Below are 17811 nucleotides of genomic sequence, written 5' to 3'. Positions count from 1 at the left end.
ATCCAGTGCTCTAAACCTCTGAGCCACCTCTCCAGCCTCAATCTTGGGCTTTATGTCCAAAATAATATCTGTTCTGACGCAGAAGCACTCTAATGCCTAGTAAACATGCTCTCAGAATTTGGTCCACCCTGGACAAAGAGAAGGGAGGATTCTCCTTCTGGGGAAGATTGAGAAAATTCCAAAGGATTGCACAGTTGGTATGTGAGAGGAGCCTTGCCTGAGCCAGGACGCCTGATCATTAGATTTCTGCTTTTCCTGTGACTGTCAGTAAATAGGCCTGGAGCCGCATGTTTGCTTAGCATTGAATGTGTTTCTCTTTCACATAAAAAGGGGTCAGAATGGAGATTAAACCATAGACGTTATAAGGAGCGTGGAGAGGCTGAGATGAAACTGGAGGTCATTGCTCTGCCTCAGGCTTAACGGGCCCTTGGAGTTTGAGTTTCTACTCGGGTCACCTATTAACTGTGAAAAGAGGGCCCTGGTGCTGGGATAGCACCACGAAGATGACTCAACAACACTACATTGAGAGCAACTTGGTTCTCTGTTTGATCTGGGTTGTGAAGCCATGAGAGGCAGGAAGGAGCTCAGGGTGGCCCGGCACACAATACAGACTTCAGCAGTAGAGGGAAGGTGTCACTGGCCAAACCCTCCATCTTTCCCTGAGCACTCTGGCTAGATCTAAAAGCTGTGACTGAAATGAGGAAGCCACCATTAGCCAGGTGAAGTGGTGCATGCCTTTAGTCTGGCTCCTGAGGAGACTGAGGAAAGAGGATCCCTTGAGCCTCAAAGTGGGAGCCATGGGAATTCCATCCACAAGACTGTATTAAGAAAGGAGCTTTATATGGAAGCATCATGGATTTAATACTTCTGTAAGCTATAATAAAATATTGCATTAGCTTTCTGGAAGGGAATGCAGATGGATGTCTAACTGACACCCACCCTGCATAGAAACCAGAGATTGCACATTTTATTAACATTATCAGGAGCATGGTACCAGCTGGAAGAGAGACTGGGGTCTTACTCATTTTATCTGTTCCCTTATGAGGGAGTAAGAATTAACTGCTATGTCCTTTGTCTAAATTACTGATATCTGAAGTGGAAACTATTTCAGTCTGTGTAGCCTTTAAATGGTCTCTCTCTTCTTGTTTATTTTAGTTGGTGGTATGGTTTTTAAGTATTTAAGGGAAGAAAGTTGGAATTCCTCATATCTTCCTTTAAAGCGGTAGTTCTCAACCTTCTTAATGTAGCAACCCTTTAATACAGTTCCACATGTTGTGGTGACCCCAACCATAAAATTATTTTGTTCCAACTTCGTAACTGTAATTTTGCTACTGTTATGATCTTAAAGTAAATATTTGATATGAAGGATATCTGATACGCAACCTTCAAAAGGGCTGCCACCAGCACATTCAAGTATGATGATTTTTTTTTTGAAACCTAGAAATTCTACTGTGTGAGGTATCACTTGGTTATCAAGACACAGTGTCTCAAAAAAATCAATATAAGGAATTCTATTTTTATCAAGTGCATCAGATAAATTATGTGACTAACTCTAAATTTTTTTCAGACAGGGTCTGGTTATATAGCCCAGATGAGCTTCCAACTTGCCATCCTCCTGCCTCAGTTTCTTGAATGCTGGAGTTATAGAGTGTCTGGTGTAACTTGCTCTATAGGCTAAAATTTTAGTCAAAGTCACCAAGATAGAAATGGGGTTTTCAAAAGGGAGGCCTTTCCCCAGGAGATGGTCAGTATACCTTCACTGGATCCAATAGGCTAAAAATAGAGCTCTATTCAGAAGGTACCAGGGATGCTGCCAACCAACCACCCATCACACCAAATAAATATGCAAATGGAATTAAAGATTCACAGATTATTTTTAGCAAAGTGTTAGTTCCAGTGGCCTGGAAATGTTTCTCTCAGGTATTGATATTCTGTAACCCTGGAGAATCTAATTCCATATAATCAGCCATTTCTCTCCTTCCATTTCTGCAAGGAAAGATAACATGCCCTTCAGCCAAACCAGAAAGATGTCTCTCTGCTGGGACCAGCCACAGCCTCCTCTTCAGTTGTCAGTCATTCACAGACTCTGACTTGTGTGGAATTGCTGGATTTCCTTAGTTTCTACTTCAAGGCAGGGCCTACGAACTGCATTTCTGGCAGTTTCTCGGTGCCTTTGATGCCATTGGTATTTTAGATCTGTGCTTGACAAGCAATGTTTGCTGGACAGGGTTTCATATATGGTTGCTTTTCTGCAGCAACCCACTGCTTCAGAAAGTTCCCATTATAGAAGTGGCCCTGCTTAGGCTTCAAAACAACTACTTATCCACAAAGAGATAAAACTGGTTTTGACTTTGGTGTTCAGTATTGGCACTTAGCCATCCTTTCTTTTTCTTTTCTTCATAAAACAAAATTTGTTCATAAAACAATATTTTGTATTTGTTTCTTATTAGTTATTTTATTTATTTATATTCCAAATGTTGTCCCCCTTCCAAGTCCCCCTTCCATGAGTTCTTGCCCCTATCCCCCTGTCCCTTTGCTTCTGAGAGGGTGCTCCCCTACCTATCCACTCCCACCTCACCCTGCTAGCACCCCCCTTCCCTGGGGCATCAAGTTTCTACAGGATTAAGCTCATCCTTTCCCACTGAGGCCAGACAAGGCAGTCCTCTGCTACATCTGTAGCAGGAGCCTCAGACCAGCCCGTGTAATGCTCTTTGGTTGGTGGCTTAGTCTCTGGGAGATCCAGTTAGTTGATGTTGTTCTCCCTATGAAGTTGCAGTCCCCTTCAGCTCCTTCAGTCCTCCCCCTGATTCCTCCACAGGGGTCACTGACCTCAGTCCAATGCTTGGCTATAAGTCTCTACATCTGTCTCAGTCAGCTGCTAGTAGAGCCTCTCAGAAGACAGCCATGCCAGGCTCCTGTCTGCAAGTACAACATGGCATCAGCAATTGTGTTGGGGTTTGGTGCCTGCAGTTGGGATGGATCCCAAGTTGGGGCAGTCTCTGGATGGCCTTTTCTCAGTCTCTGCTCCATTTTTTGTCCCTGCTCCATTTTTTGTCCCTGCATCTGCTTTAGACAGGAACAATTCTGGGTCAGAAACTTTGAAGGTGAGTGAGTGGCCCCATGCCTCAACTGGGTGCCATGTTTATCTACTGGAGGTGGTCTGTTTAGGCTCCATCTCCTCACTGTTGGGCATTTCAGTTAAGGTCATCCCCAGTGGGTCCTGGGAGCCTCTCACATTCCTTGTATCTGGGACATTCTAGGAGTTCCCCCAAATAAAATTTTGGGTCTAATTAATTGCCTTTTCAAAAGAGGAAGAAAATAGGGAGAGAAGGAAACATGGGGAGAAAGGGAGAGAGAGAGAGAGAGAGAGGGAGAGAGAGAGGAGAACAAAATCCCAGTGTTTTATTTTAAATCAACTCACTGACTTGTAGCACATTGAGAGAAACCCCCAGTGTCCTGTGAACTTCACCTTTAATGCTCTCTAGGGCTGAGATCCTGGCATTTTTGCAGATGCTGCAGGCAACAGGAGCACTTGTGGCATTAAGTTTAACTATACTTCAACTGTTTTTTTAATATAAACTGGTGATTTGTGTGTACTGCATTTTTGTTAGAGCTAATGTTTGTTTGTTTGTTTAGACAAGGTCTTAAACAGTAGCCCATGCAGACCTCAGAGTCATGTAGTCCTCATCTTGTGAGCTATCATGCTTGGCTTTTTTGGAATAGTTTTATATATATATATATATGATGGTATGATGGTATACAACTGATGTCGCAGTACTAGGTAGGTAGATCCTGGAGGGTTTCTAATTTAAGGCTAGCTGTAGCTACACAGTGAGTTCCAGAATAGTCTAAACTACACAGTGAGAATTTGAAATTGATAAACAATAATTGACCATATTATGGCACATGGTATACCATTTAGTGTGCTGATACAAGTATACAATGCTTAATGAGTGAATCAAGCAAATAAGCATAGTGTCCCTTTGACTAGTTCTCTCTGCCTCCTGGCCTCTGGCTGAGCTCCTTTCTATTCTGCACTTCTAAAGGATTTGACTTTTTAAAGATTCCACATATAAGTGAGATCAGGTCCATATAATTGTCAGAGCTTTAAGGAAACTTAGTGAGGGCAGAAGAATCCATATGTTCCTGCTCTAGCCAGCCTTGGATCCATGAAGGGGTTGCATCTTCCTGCCCAGAGGCAGGGCCACTTTCATCCACACATCCAGTCCCAGACACTTGCCACTGAATGAAAGAAACTCTTGGCATTAAACAGCAAACTTCTTCTTCTAGAATGACTACAGGAAGCTCTCCATGCAGTGCAAAGACTTCGTAGTGGGTGTGCTGGACCTGTGTCGGGACTCGGAGGAGGTGGAAGCCATTCTGAATGGAGATCTGGAATCGGCTGAACCCCTGGAGAGACATGGGCACAAAACGTCCCTGAGCCGTGTCAAACTTGCCATTAAGTATGAAGTCAAAAAGGTGAGTGAGCCAGGCATCTGCAGACATGAACTGCAGAGAGAGGGAAGCATCGAGGTAAAGTGAAAGACCATCAAATTCTGGCCCTTCTCAAGTGCTACCCATTGTAGGACCAGGACTTTTTGATGTCAAGGATAAGTGTCTTCATTTCCATTTCCTCATATAAGAGGATTCTACCTTTTATAAATCTTGGGTTCTAGAGTAATTTAAGTGAACTAGAATAACTGAGCACTCTTCAGACTGTGGATTTCAGTGCCATTAATAATAACAGCATGGTGGCATTCTATAATCCCAGCATTTGGGAAGTAGGGGCAGAAGAATCAGGAGTTCAAAGCCAGCCTCAGCTACCTAGCAAGTCTGGAGCCACCCTGGGCTACATGAGAGCCAATCTCAGAAACAACAAAAATAAATAAGATAATGATAATACTCCTGCTTACATGCATTTGTGAGACACTATAACATGCATTCTCATGTTGATCCTTACTGTGAGCCTGTTATGCATTTCATCTATAAGCCAGAGGAGCTAGATGATAAGATTCTATATAGAAGGGAACAGAGTTACCAAGCTTAAATGACAGATATGATGGCATAACATGGATGTGGAGGTAGTCACACCAGGGTCATAAATAAAGACAACAATTATTTTCTGTATGGTTCCTGCAGGAAAAAAAAAAAGCCCTTGTGTGTTTTCATTTGCTAATTTTCACTGAGCTGTTAAATACTTTGTGAAAATTATAGTTAAAATATTTCATATAGTATAAGTCTCAGTTTCTGGAATTGAACAATTTAAATGTGTTATGTAGCAGAGAGGGGGAAGGGTTGTGCTTAAGAGGAGCTGAGAGGGCTTAGTGGCTAGTAGCTTATGTGTCTCTTCCAGAGGACCCAAGTGTGATTCCTAACAACCACACCGAGTGGCTCACCACTAATTGTAACTCCAGCTCCTAGGGATCCAATGCTGGATAACAACCCCCACCTCCCCACACACATACTTTTAAAATAAACTAAAACTTTAATAAAAGATAGAAGCTGACAAATCATGAAGCAGCAGCTGTTGGAAGGGGCAGATCTAGAGTCATCAGTGGACCGCCATGTCTTCTGTTCTTTCTTCGGTGTGGTCTCATGCTTACAAGGACAGGCAGTAGATCCATCTGCAAGGGTTCAAGTTGTGATGTCACCATGGGTTCTTGACTGTCACAGACAGCACCAAAGCCCTGAGCTACTCTCTTCAGTAAAGTGGGAAAATAACAGTTGTTTGAAGATCATGTGAAATCATGCAAGCAATTAGCACAAGGAACTCTTCTGTGGTGGCTCACTAAACGTTAGCCTACAGCACTTCCATTACAGAAACGCTTATCAGAGCAATAGCTCTTAAGCAAGTTGAAGTATAAAGACAATTTTGTGTTCCTTGTACTAAGTCCCACCCTTAGTATCTGGCTGATTTCTCAGAAAAGGATTTAGCAAAGCATCCTTGGAATCTCATAGAATTGCAAGGAAAGACAAAAGGACAAGCTTATATAAGCCAAACATCCAGAAGTCTCGCCTAGATCCAAGCCCAGAACTATCTGATAAGGGAGTACCTACGGCTCAATTTTGGCTCTGCTGTGAGTGGCCAGTGTTGGCACTCACAGGAGGAATGTCCTGAGTCCTTGGCCAGTTGTCCTAAGACCTCTTACAAATCAAACCTGCCACTTAACTCTGACCAATGGAACCTAAGATATAGCTTACATTCTAACACAAAGCAAGGGTATAGAAAGATCTCTCTCCCACACCTTACTTCTAGGTGTGAGCATGTACACACACACATTTCCACCACAGTACAGAAAACTTTCATATGTAATAACCATGGATTGGGTCAGTCATTAATGACAAGGAAAGATTTTCACTGGAAATTGAAATAAAACAGCTTGTCCAGGAACAGATCAGCTCCAGATAATGAAATGCCCCTCAGAGATTTTTCCCTGTGAGGTTTTCCTTATGTTGGAGGAAAGATAATTTTGAACACGATTGATAGCAAGCCATTTTTAGAAAAGTGTCCAGACAGAGTCACGCTTCTTGCAATATGAATCTCTTTTCTTTGGCACCTGAGAGGAGAAAATTGATTTCAGTTGTCACAGGCTTTTTATCATTCCATTGAAAGTGTCATATTAGCAGAAACAGCTCATCTGTAGAGATGCTTCTGTTAGCCAACCCACCCAGCAGAGTGATGCCCGACTTAATCTTAAACAAGTTGATGTATGGGTTGTAACATATGCAGTATCGCTAGCAATAAATTTGTTACCAATCAGCATATATAACTAGGAATTCAATGCTTATGAGAACAGGACTTTTGATATAATAATGTTAGAAATCTTAAGGGACTGGAAAGATGACTCAGAATTTAGGGTACTTGATGCTCTTGCTGAGGGCACAAGTTTGGTTACCATTATTGACATGGTGGTTCGAGACTTTTCATAACTCCACTTCCAGGGAACCAATACCCTCTTCTGGCCACTGTGGGCAAACATGTGATACACATACATACATGCAGATAAAACACCTAGATACATACAATTTTTTAAAAAGATTTATTTTATGTGTATGAGTACACTGTAACTGTACAGATGGCCGTGAGCCATCACATGTGTGGCTGCTGTTGAACTCAGGACCTCTGCCAGCCCATCTCGCTCCCACGTAATTCACTGCAGCTGTCTTCTGACGCACCAGAAGAGGGCGTCCAATCTCATTATGGGTAGTAGTGAGCCACCATGTGGTTGCTGGGATTTGAACTCAGGACCTTCAGAAGAGCAGTCAGTGCTCTTACCTACTGAGCCATCTCATCAGCCCTACAATTTTTAAAAATTGTTTTAAAAATAATTCTTAAAAAATTACAGATCCCTTGATAACATACAGTTTGGAACTTCTGCACACTAGAAGGATCATCAACAGAAACTGAAGGAAAGTGGTTAGAGAGGCTTCAGTGGTGAAGAGGATTTGCTGATCTTGCAAAGGTCCTGGGTTCAGTTCTCAACACCTTCATCATGGCTTTCAACCATCTGTGGGCATGCACATGGTACACATACATACCTGTAGGCAAACTACTCATACACATAAAATACATAAATCTAAAAGAGCATTTTTAGTTAAAAAATACCCCAAAATTTCAAACCCTGTAGTAATAAACATACCAGCGAGGCGTGGGAGAGCATGCCTGCAATCCTGGCACTGAAGAGGCTGATGTAGGGAGACCAACAGTCCAGGGCCGGCCTGCAGTCCATATTGAAACCTGTCTCAACCCTCTCCCAAAATAAATAAATGCTAGTGCACAAATCTATTTTCCCATTCCCAAAGAATAGCTGCAGTACTGGGTGATGTTGGTGAAAACTGGGAGTCTGTGCTTGCCTTTCCTGTCATGGAGATGACTTGTTCTCTTTGAGTTCTAATTACGATCATACATTTCTGCTGTTCTGTGATATAGAAGAGAGCTTGCTCTCCTCTCCCCTACACACCTCAGGCTGTACCTCCTTCATGGTGGGCGATGTCTATTATAGGAGGTTTGAAGGTGGGATGCGGTAGGCTATTTAGTCTGTAAAACTAGGCTACAGAGAAAAATCGTTTCTGGAGCCCCACCCCACCAAGTGTTCCAATTCCATCCTTAACAGAAAAGAAATCTAAAAATTAGACCCTCTGTGATATGGACACATTCAGTTATCTATCAACATGTTTGTAGAAGGTATAAGAGGGAGAATGAGAAATACACATGTAGCTAACATAACAATATTGTTAAACACAAGAGTGAAGCTCCTCAAGGGTTTGCACAACAGTACCCACTGAGGACAGTTCAAAAGATGCTATAACATGATCATTTTCAAGTATAGCTTTATTCAGTTGTTGGGGTTCAGCTTACATCCTATTAGACATCTCTCTTTCTCTCCCTTTCTCTCTCTCTTTCTCTCTTTCTCTCTCTCTCTCTCTCTCTCTCTCTCTCTCTCTCTCTCTCTCTCTCTCTCTCTCTCTCTCTCTCTCTCTCTCTCTCTCTCTCTCTCTCTCTCTGAGTGTGTGTGTGTTCAGTTACACTGTTAAATTTTTTATTCCATTGAAAAATTGAAATGTTCTTATGTGTCAAGCATTCTCTCTTTGGCACAGAAAATCTCAAATCAGGGTATTATTTTTGTAATGACTTCAATTTCCTGGTCCACTGAAGTTGAAGAACAACACAAGAACCTGATGCAGCCAGCTGTGGCAGTGTGCTATCATATGGATATTTTTCCAGGAAATGGAGTGGTTTTAGATAAAGGGCTCTGCCCTATTTTGAAGTTTGTTGAAAAGAAGAAAAAACAAATCTCCTGATGGATTAGGGTTTTCTGCTCTTACTTGCTAATATTGGATTGATTTTATTTTTTAAGATGTGCTTTATGTATTTGTATTAGAAGTTTTAAATTGTTGGAGAAAATCTATTTGTGTGGGTTTTTAATGGATTCAGTAGAGATGTTATTATCTCAAGAAGAACATAGGTTGTGCTCCTATTTATAGGAAATAGGCCAGTTAGGCTGAAATTTATAACAGGTAAAATGCTAGGATTTAACATATAGTAAGTGTTGGCCAAACATGATGTAAGCCACAAGGGTCAATGTGGGTCATCTTACAGACTTTATGCAGAGAGGGTAATCGTTGCCCTGATGCCCATCCTCAGACTTAAAGATGGCTCCATTGTGAGGAATTCAAGGAAATGGTCCAAACCAAATCATTATTTCTGTCCTCAAGTATTGGGAGTGGCTCAGACTACCTAAGGCTGAGGCAGGAGGATTGATTTCTGCTCTAGGCCAACTTGGACTACAGAGTTAAGACCCCATCTCAAAATCAAAACAAACACAGGCTGGTGGGATGGCTCAGTGAGTAAGGGTGCTACAAGGTAGGGTTATTTGGAAAGAGGAACCTCATTTGACAAAATGGCACCACCAGACTGCTTGTAGCAAGTCTGTGGAAATGTGAGAAGGTCCAGCCCATTATGGGCAGTGCACCCCTAGGTACACTAGCTGATGCACCTGGGATGACCCCTAGGCAGATGGTCTTGGGTTTAAATGTATATTTAACATTTATATATTTTAAAAAACTGAGCAAACCATGGGACAGCAAGCCAGAAAGCAGCACTTCTCCATGGCTCCTGCTTCAGCTCCTGCCCTGACTTCCCTCAGTGACAGAAAATGACCTGACAGTTGTAAGTTCCTTTTGGTTATAGTCTTTATCACTGTGATAAACACCCTAAATGCTCTTCATCCTACATAGACGTGTAAAAGAATCAACAGGTTGTCTTATAGCCTTCATATCAGCTCCACGGCACACACACTTGATCACATACTCATGCTCACACACACTTGCACACATGATGATGATGGTGATGGTGATGATGATACAATTTCTGTGAAGTTTAAGCCCCAAGAGAAGCAGCGTCTTGGTTCATTTGGGCTGCTGTGTTAACTGTGGCTGCATGAATTACAAAACAGAAGTGTGTCTTCTCACAGTTCAGGGGTGGGTCCAAGTTGAAGGCACTGGCAGATAGGACTGTATCCTCCAGAGAAACATAGAAGTGTCCTCATGTGGCAGAAGAATGGAAGAGCAAGCTAATGAACACCATGTGACTCATTTATGAACATTTTAATCCTTCAGCAAGGGCTGTGTCACCTCTTATTTGGATTGTTCTTTTTAAGTATGGAGTCTTGATAAGTTACCCAGACCAGGCTTGAACTCCTAGACTCAAGGGATCCTCTGCCTCCCTCCAGATTCCTAACTAGCTGAGGCCACAAATGGACAGTGCTTGTCTGCTGGTGCCACTCTTCCAGCCCTTACTCTCACCTCCTCAGAATGTCACATGACAATACCAGCATTCCGGAAACAATACTTTCAAGTCATAGCAAGCAGATATTCCCAGGGGAAGGGAGTTCATCCATCCAAAAGGACACGGTGTGTTTGTTTCACAGCAAGGTACTCTGTACCTTGTAGAAACCATTGGGTTTTTACCCTCTCCCCAAGTACAGGGCTGACTCGGCAACAGTAAACTGATAAGATGACATTCGATGCTGAAAACGTTTTTTAGAGGCAAAATGTAGCATGTAGAAACTCTGTACAAGGTCTAAAAAACAAAACCAGGGCTGGAGAGATAAGTCAGCAGTTAAGACCGGAGTTGATGTAGGTCATCTATAACCACTGTGCAGATGTTTTCATATCCACATACCCAGCTCGAATGTGCATGATTTACACACTTCTCATACATGTAGTATTTTAGGAGTAAAACATGAGACTTACTAACATTTCTTTTACTTCTAGTCGACAAGGAGCACAATAACCGATTTCCTTTCCTATTTTGAAATAAATGCAAGGACGTTGACAGGCAGAGTGGTGGGGGCATGCTTTCCCTAAAGAAATCCAGCGTCACTGCTGCCAGAGAGGAGTCAGTTACCAGCAAGAACTGGAAGGGCAGCAGCAACTTCCTCTTTTGGCATCCACCTTCTAGGAAGCAAGGTTGAACGATGAAGGGTAGACAGGGTCTGAACTGGCTGTGTTCTAGACAGATATGTGGACAGGGTAATACTAACATCTCTCTCCCTCTACTCCCAACAGTTTGTGGCTCACCCCAACTGCCAACAGCAGCTTTTGACGATCTGGTATGAGAACCTTTCCGGCCTCCGGGAGCAGACCATCGCTATCAAGTGTCTGGTCGTGTTGGTCGTGGCCTTGGGCCTTCCATTCCTTGCCATCGGCTATTGGATTGCACCTTGTAGCAGGGTACTAGACTCCCCACCTTCCCTCTGTGGTTGGTGAAAGGTGTATCTTTGTTGGGGAAATGCAAAAGCTAAAGTTCAGGCTCCCACCTCCTTGACTCTTACATTTTAAGCGACTCGAACACATGTCCTACTTTTCAGTGAGTGGATCAACTCGAGAATAGAATCAGAGATGATTTGGTACCAGTAAGACACATTGGCAGGCACAATGTAGAAAGGCTTTTAGGTAGAAATCCCCATGGTAGACGGGAAGGACTAAATGGCTGGAGTGTAGGAGCATGTGTGCAGTTGCTACTGATACATAATAAGAACATGGCCGCTGCTGGCTGGAGGAAGGGAAGTGACAGCTGTACCCACTGGCACCATGGAACAGCTGACTGCTTTTGGGGGCACTCATCTGAGCCCGTTAAAATCACCTGGGGCTGAATGTTAAGCACATGGATATCAGTGATATCCATGGTAGGTCCTTAAGCCCTTTGTTCTTCCAGAAACTTCCAACGTGTATAGAATTGGGGTCAGTGTGCTGTAGGTTCCTTTTTTAGCACTGCTCAATTTTGCTTTGATCACTCTGAGGTCCTTTCCTCTCAACCTGCCCAAGTGGAGCTAGCTTGTGATTAAGAAATCCCCTACACAGATCTGGAAGAGAATACAGGTCATGCTAACAGAATCTGTCCTGCTAATGAAGGGCACTTCCCTGAGCTGCCCTCTGTTCCTTTAATCTCGTGCCTATGTTCTCAAATCTGGTTGTCTCTCAACCATAATCTGTTTCAGGTGAAACCAGTCAAGGTCACTTATAAATGACCCTGAAAGTCTACCATTGCCCCATGGCTCAGCAGTCTCCTCTAGGCATTTATATGTGTGAAAACATTTATTCATTTTACTTCCTTGTTGATCTGGCCCCATACAATAAAAGGTAGAAATCTTGTCACTCTGACCAAGTTCGGTCTATTATTTGGAGGAAATACATCACAAAGTTCTGGTACTTAATAGTCTGTCTCCTCAGTCAATCAGAGCAGGTTAGGGTTTCAGTGGGCATCTTGGGGTGCACACTTCGCATCATATAAAATGACAGTTCAGTTCACTCTGTAGTGGTGTTTCATCATAAGAAGAAAAAGGTAGGAACTTAACCATCCCTAGAACCCATGCATGCCTGTGCTTATTCACAGAGTAAAAAGGTAACTTGAGAGTTATCAGCCTGGGGTGCCTTAGTTAATGAAATGCTTTCCTTGCAAGCATAAAGACCCAAGTTCCATTCCTAGCATCCACATACAAAGCCAGGTAAGAAGGCATGTGCCTACAGTCTCAGTGCTGGACAGCTAGAGACTGGAAGGCCCCTGGACTAGCTAGACACCCAGTCTAGGTGAACTGTAGGTCCAAAAGTCAAGGTGGAGCGCACCAGGAGAATAACCTTGATGCTGACCTCCAGCCTCTACCGGGAATTCTTAGGCTGGGGACAAAGCTAAGCATTACAGCACCTATCTAGTGTGCATGAAGCCCTGGCTCCAATACTGTACAACAAACAAACAACACTCCCCACACACACACACACACACCACACACACATTAGTCCATTTTAAAGTATACTGCTTTATTTTCACATAATTTAAAGTTTAAAGAGCCAACTTTGGGGGCTGGAGAGATGGCTCAGCGGGCAAGAGCACTGACTGCTCTTCCAAAGGTCCTGAGTTCAAATCCCAGCAACCACATGGTGGCTCACAACCATCTGTAATGAGAGCTGACGTCCTCTTCTGGTATGTCTGAAGACAGCTACAGTGTACTCACATATAATAAATAAATCTTTTTTTAAAAAAAAAAAAAAAAAAGAGCAACCTTTGAGAAAAACAGGCCTGGTAACTCCAAACAACAGCATGTGCCTCGGCAGTCATGCCACCAAACACAGGCTCTGTGGCCTTCTCAGCACCAACAAGTGTAATTGTACTATTGCTTGTTTTTCTAAGTCCAATGTGGAAAGGTAACAATTGTCTGTGCGCATGAAGGTTCAGACCCAGAAACATTTGGCCCTTTGTACCAATTACTTGTCATTTGAACCAATTGAGGCTCTGGACATTTGCTTGAAGTTAGTCTTCTAAATGTGAACCAAATCTCTTTAAGGGTCTCAGACTGAGTTAACATTCAGGCTCTGAATGTTCAGACTAGCAAACATATTTGACAAATATGTCCAATGTACCTAACCCTTGAGCTGCCAATGCCCTGGGGATATGAGACTGTTTCTCATTTCTATTAACATGAGACTTTTAAGACTACCTTCAAATAGTTATAAGAAAGCCGTTAGAAGTGTCTTTAGTATATGTATCATTTTCAGAATACAGAGATTATTATTTTAATCAAGCTACCTTACTTAGAAATTCTAATTATTATATATCTCCCTAATATGTAGAGAGTAATTGATAAGATATTTATCTTTATTCTAATATTATCTTCCTTTTAAAATGTGATATATGGTATGATGATTCTGGATTATTTGGAAATGAGACCTAAAATTTGTTTACATTATAGTAACCCTTTTCATCTTCAAAAAAGCTTTTGATGCTCTATGTCAGTCTACAAATCCATGTTTCTTTCCCAGGCCTAAGAACTTTGACTTTGTATAGTCATTCATGCAAAAATCAGAATAAGAAGCCTGTCAGACACAGGGGATTCTGGAAAAGTGCCTTCAGTGCAGCATGGGTTACAGCAGAGCAGACATTCAGAGTCTGGATTTCCAAGAATTTGGAAATTAGTTTAGAGGAAGAATCGCCCTAAAAAAAGAGTAGTTTGCACAATGCATACCGGTCAGGGAAGTCCAACCTTTTGACATTGTGACTTGATGTCTACAAATGCATTGAGCAACATTTATAACTGTCCTGGGAAACATGTGGGCCAAAGGCTGCAGGCTGGACAATCCTGACTAGCGCTTCCAAAGCAAGCAGAAAGCCTTCCAACTTCCTTTATTTATTCATTTTTATCCTGTATAATGACTGTTACAAGTAGAAGCCAAATTTTCTAGACCATCTTCTCCCCCTCCTTCCTTTCTCCCCCTCCCTCCCTTCTCCTCCTCATTTCTCCCCTTCCGTCCCATCTCCCATTCCCCTGCTCTGTTGTATTACAGCTGGGGAAAATTCTTCGAAGCCCCTTCATGAAGTTCGTGGCCCACGCTGCCTCCTTCATCATCTTTCTGGGTCTGCTCGTGTTCAACGCCTCAGACAGGTTTGAAGGCATCACCACGCTGCCAAACATCACTGTTATTGACTACCCCAAGCAAATCTTCAGAGTGAAGACCACCCAGTTCACGTGGACAGAAATGCTAATTATGGTCTGGGTTCTTGGTAAGCCTTTTTAAGCTCCCTAACTTCTATCCAAAAAGTAGTTACTGGAAAGATTGCTGTTTTCTAATAAAAACTGTTATATCGTATATGATGAGAACACCATCATTAAGGCAGTAGCTAAATGAGAAAAGAACTAAATAGTTCAATAGTAGATAACATGCGTGGTGGAAAGGTATATATTGGCACTAAGTCATTAATATGGGCCTAATTGCTTAATTGAAATACTTGCAACTGAAGAGCCTCTGTTATATATGGCTTTTGTTTTAGGGATTTTAGGAGTTTCTCCATTTTCAGAATGCTTGTTACTTAACTTCCGGTAACTCATTTTGAGAAGCTGTGTTAAAGGAAAAATTTGAAGTAGTGTGAGAAAAATGTTCTGCTCCATCTCAGGAAACGAAACCAGCCTGCGCATTGACTTCTATCCCAGGGTTTTTCCGTGGTCTGCTCCCACTGGTGTGGTGGTCCTTGCTTCTCTGAGTGAATAGGTTAATTCTTCACTCAGTCACTTTACAGCCTCAACCTGGAGCAAGCCATTATTTTATGAATTTTCTTGTGAGCTTTATTTTCTTCTTTGAATGTTACAGTGTGTCCAGCTGTGGTCCTCTGGTGCATGCATCTCACACATCGGATGCATGCACCCGAGTGCAGTCCAACACTTTGCAAACGATATCACAATACCAAAAGGCTGGGCGTCTGTGTGTACATAGTTAGGATGATTTGTTAAACTGAGTGTTTCATCATTTTTTACTCAGATGACATTTTCCTCTAGAATGGGGTCAGTTTCAGATGGTGTTCCTGGCCTCCCCAACAGGCTGTGGAGAAGAGAAGAGAGGCTAGAGGAGGCCGCAGGTGGTCCTTAGTGACTGGGCTTGGTTCTTGTTAAACGTCTGCAGGGACTTCCTCACCCCAACTCTTACTTGTATCCCTACATTACTATGATCACCTCCAAAAACCTCAAGGAACAAAACCTGGAACTAGCTGAGTTCCGTTTGCCTCTTTCCTGTCGCCCGGGATCCGGTGTCACGTGTTTCTTTAAAGTCAGCCCTAAGTGGAAGCTTCCTTCCCACTCAGCTCCACCAGACCCCAGCACGGTCAGTGTTTGCTGGGGTTACACCTTTCCTGGGTGTGGACCAGGTATCGGCTCCTCAGCCTCAGCGGGAAGATCTAATCCAGTCTCTGGTTTCTGTGCAGGGATGATGTGGTCCGAGTGCAAGGAGCTGTGGTTGGAGGGGCCCCGGGAGTACATCGTGCAGTTGTGGAACGTGCTTGATTTTGGCATGCTCTCCATCTTCATCGCCGCGTTCACGGCCAGGTTCCTCGCTTTCCTGCAGGCCACGAAGGCGCAGCAGTATGTGGACAGCCACGTGCAGGAGAGCGACCTGAGTGAAGTCACACTCCCACCTGAGGTTCAGTATTTCACCTATGGTGAGTCTTTAGCTGCGGGGTCCTTTCCTGTGTCCAGAGGGCATCTTGGAAGGCAACACCCTTTAAGAAGGGCTCCCCTGTACAAGTTCAGGATGTTCTAAGACCCCCAAAAGATCCCTGAAACCACTGATAGAATCAAACCCTACAAACTCTGTATTCTTTCTCACAAGTAAATACATGCTTATGATAAAACTTGACTTAGAAATTAGAGACCATAATAGATTAATAACTAATGAAACACAAAATTTGTAATAGTATACCATAATGAAACTTCCAGGATATACTATAATAAAACTTTTGAGCTCTGTGGCTATTAATGAGTAAAATAAATTTGATTTTAGCACAGCCCCTAGTATATAGAGACTGTCTGTCTGATAAGATACATGGCTACTCAGGCACTAAGAGGCAGGCACCTATACACTGTAGGTACTGGACAGAGGGTGACTCCTGCCCTGTGAAGGATGGAACCAGTGGGAACTGTACTGTCATGCTGCTGAGGAGGCTGTGCAGTTTAGAACATAGAAATTGTCACTGAAATTACGGGATGTCAAACCTCAGATTCATAGGCAACTGCTGTATGCTTAGCATGAGAAATGTGTAGAGTGTTTGTGGGCAGTGGGGTGAGCATGGACTCCAGACGCCGAGAAACTAGATGCTCTGTGGCATAAAACAAGATGAATAAGAAGGAAAACTCAGCAGAGACAGGATGTAGGGGCTAAAGCTCATACATATGAGAAGGTAGGCTCAGGAAACTGAGGACACTGGAAAGGATGCTGTACCTTTCTCAAGGCAAGGATGTCCAGGTGGAAGGACACCGGTGCCAGCTTTGCCAGAACACAGCGGTTCTGAGGAGCTGTAACTGGCAAGTCTTCTTTATAGTTGTATGTAAGTCAGGCCTGCAAATCCCAGCTACTGCACAGGAGGCTAAGGTAGAAGGATCACAAGCTCAAAGCCTGCCCAAGGCTACACAGTTCAAATCAGCCAGGGCAACTTAGTGAGATCCTGCAGATGAATAAATAGCAATAATTTAATTGAACAAATAAAGGCACAGAAATATTGCATAGTCCTGGAGGGCTTGCCCAGCCCAAACGCTGTGATAAATTAGTTAAAATGGAATGAATTATTGTCTGACACACACTTTCCAGATAAAAAGCCTAAAACACAGGCTTTAGAAAGCCTGTAAGTGTGGTTAGGACTCAATGTTGTGAGGAGTATAGGTACTTAAACATTGTTAGGGAGGCTCCAAAATATAGAAATCGTAATGCGTGCAATTTAATACAAAATAATGACTACATTATCAACAAGCAAGAGTTCCAGTGTCCTAAGGATACTGGGTCAAAGAAGCAACTAAACACCGTTTAAAGTTGAAGAATTGACATCTTGCTTTATGTGACATAATTTTGACTGTTTCTTCTATAGCCTGTGTATTTAAATGTATTCGTGTATAGTTAGTAACTGTTGGCTGGACAGGAATTTACTAATTTGGGCTTCTCTACTTCCTTTGTGCATGTTTTTGGAATTCTTTAAGTCTTGGTTTCTGTTTTTATAAAGGGGGGATACCACTGGGCCTTGAAGGCAGTGTCTGACACAAGGCAGTCAGCATATGCAAGGCTTGTGGTGCAAATGTCCACAGGGCAGCCATCCTTCTGGAAATGACTCAGTTTGCACAGAATTAACCATTTACTATTTCACTGACCTTCCGGGGATCTAAATCTCTGTAGACTGTTGGGTCCCTCACTCCAGGTCTATATCCAACACTTTATACATTGTTATATTATACTTCCTGGGAGTGGTCCTGAGGCCCAGATCTCACAGGGTCAGCACCACCA

At 42.8% G+C, this 17811-nt stretch overlaps 1 protein-coding gene across 3 annotated transcripts in view; it reads left to right on the top strand.

The window, feature by feature from the left end:
- Trpc3 (transient receptor potential cation channel subfamily C member 3) overlaps window positions 1-17811 on the top strand; it is a 62307-nt gene that overhangs the window by 22689 nt on the left and 21807 nt on the right. For all 3 annotated transcript variants that reach the window (XM_031376634.1, XM_031376637.1, XM_031376635.1), the window contains exons 3-6: window positions 4291-4479; window positions 11071-11235; window positions 14341-14557; window positions 15749-15982. In XM_031376634.1, coding sequence (XP_031232494.1) covers window positions 4291-4479; window positions 11071-11235; window positions 14341-14557; window positions 15749-15982 — 805 coding nt within the window. The remainder of the gene's footprint in view (window positions 1-4290; window positions 4480-11070; window positions 11236-14340; window positions 14558-15748; window positions 15983-17811) is intronic.

This window comes from Mastomys coucha, unplaced genomic scaffold, assembly GCF_008632895.1.
Source record: "Mastomys coucha isolate ucsf_1 unplaced genomic scaffold, UCSF_Mcou_1 pScaffold17, whole genome shotgun sequence".
In the NCBI taxonomy this organism is placed as follows: domain Eukaryota; kingdom Metazoa; phylum Chordata; class Mammalia; order Rodentia; family Muridae; genus Mastomys; species Mastomys coucha.
This window is presented reverse-complemented; position numbering and strand designations above follow the sequence as displayed.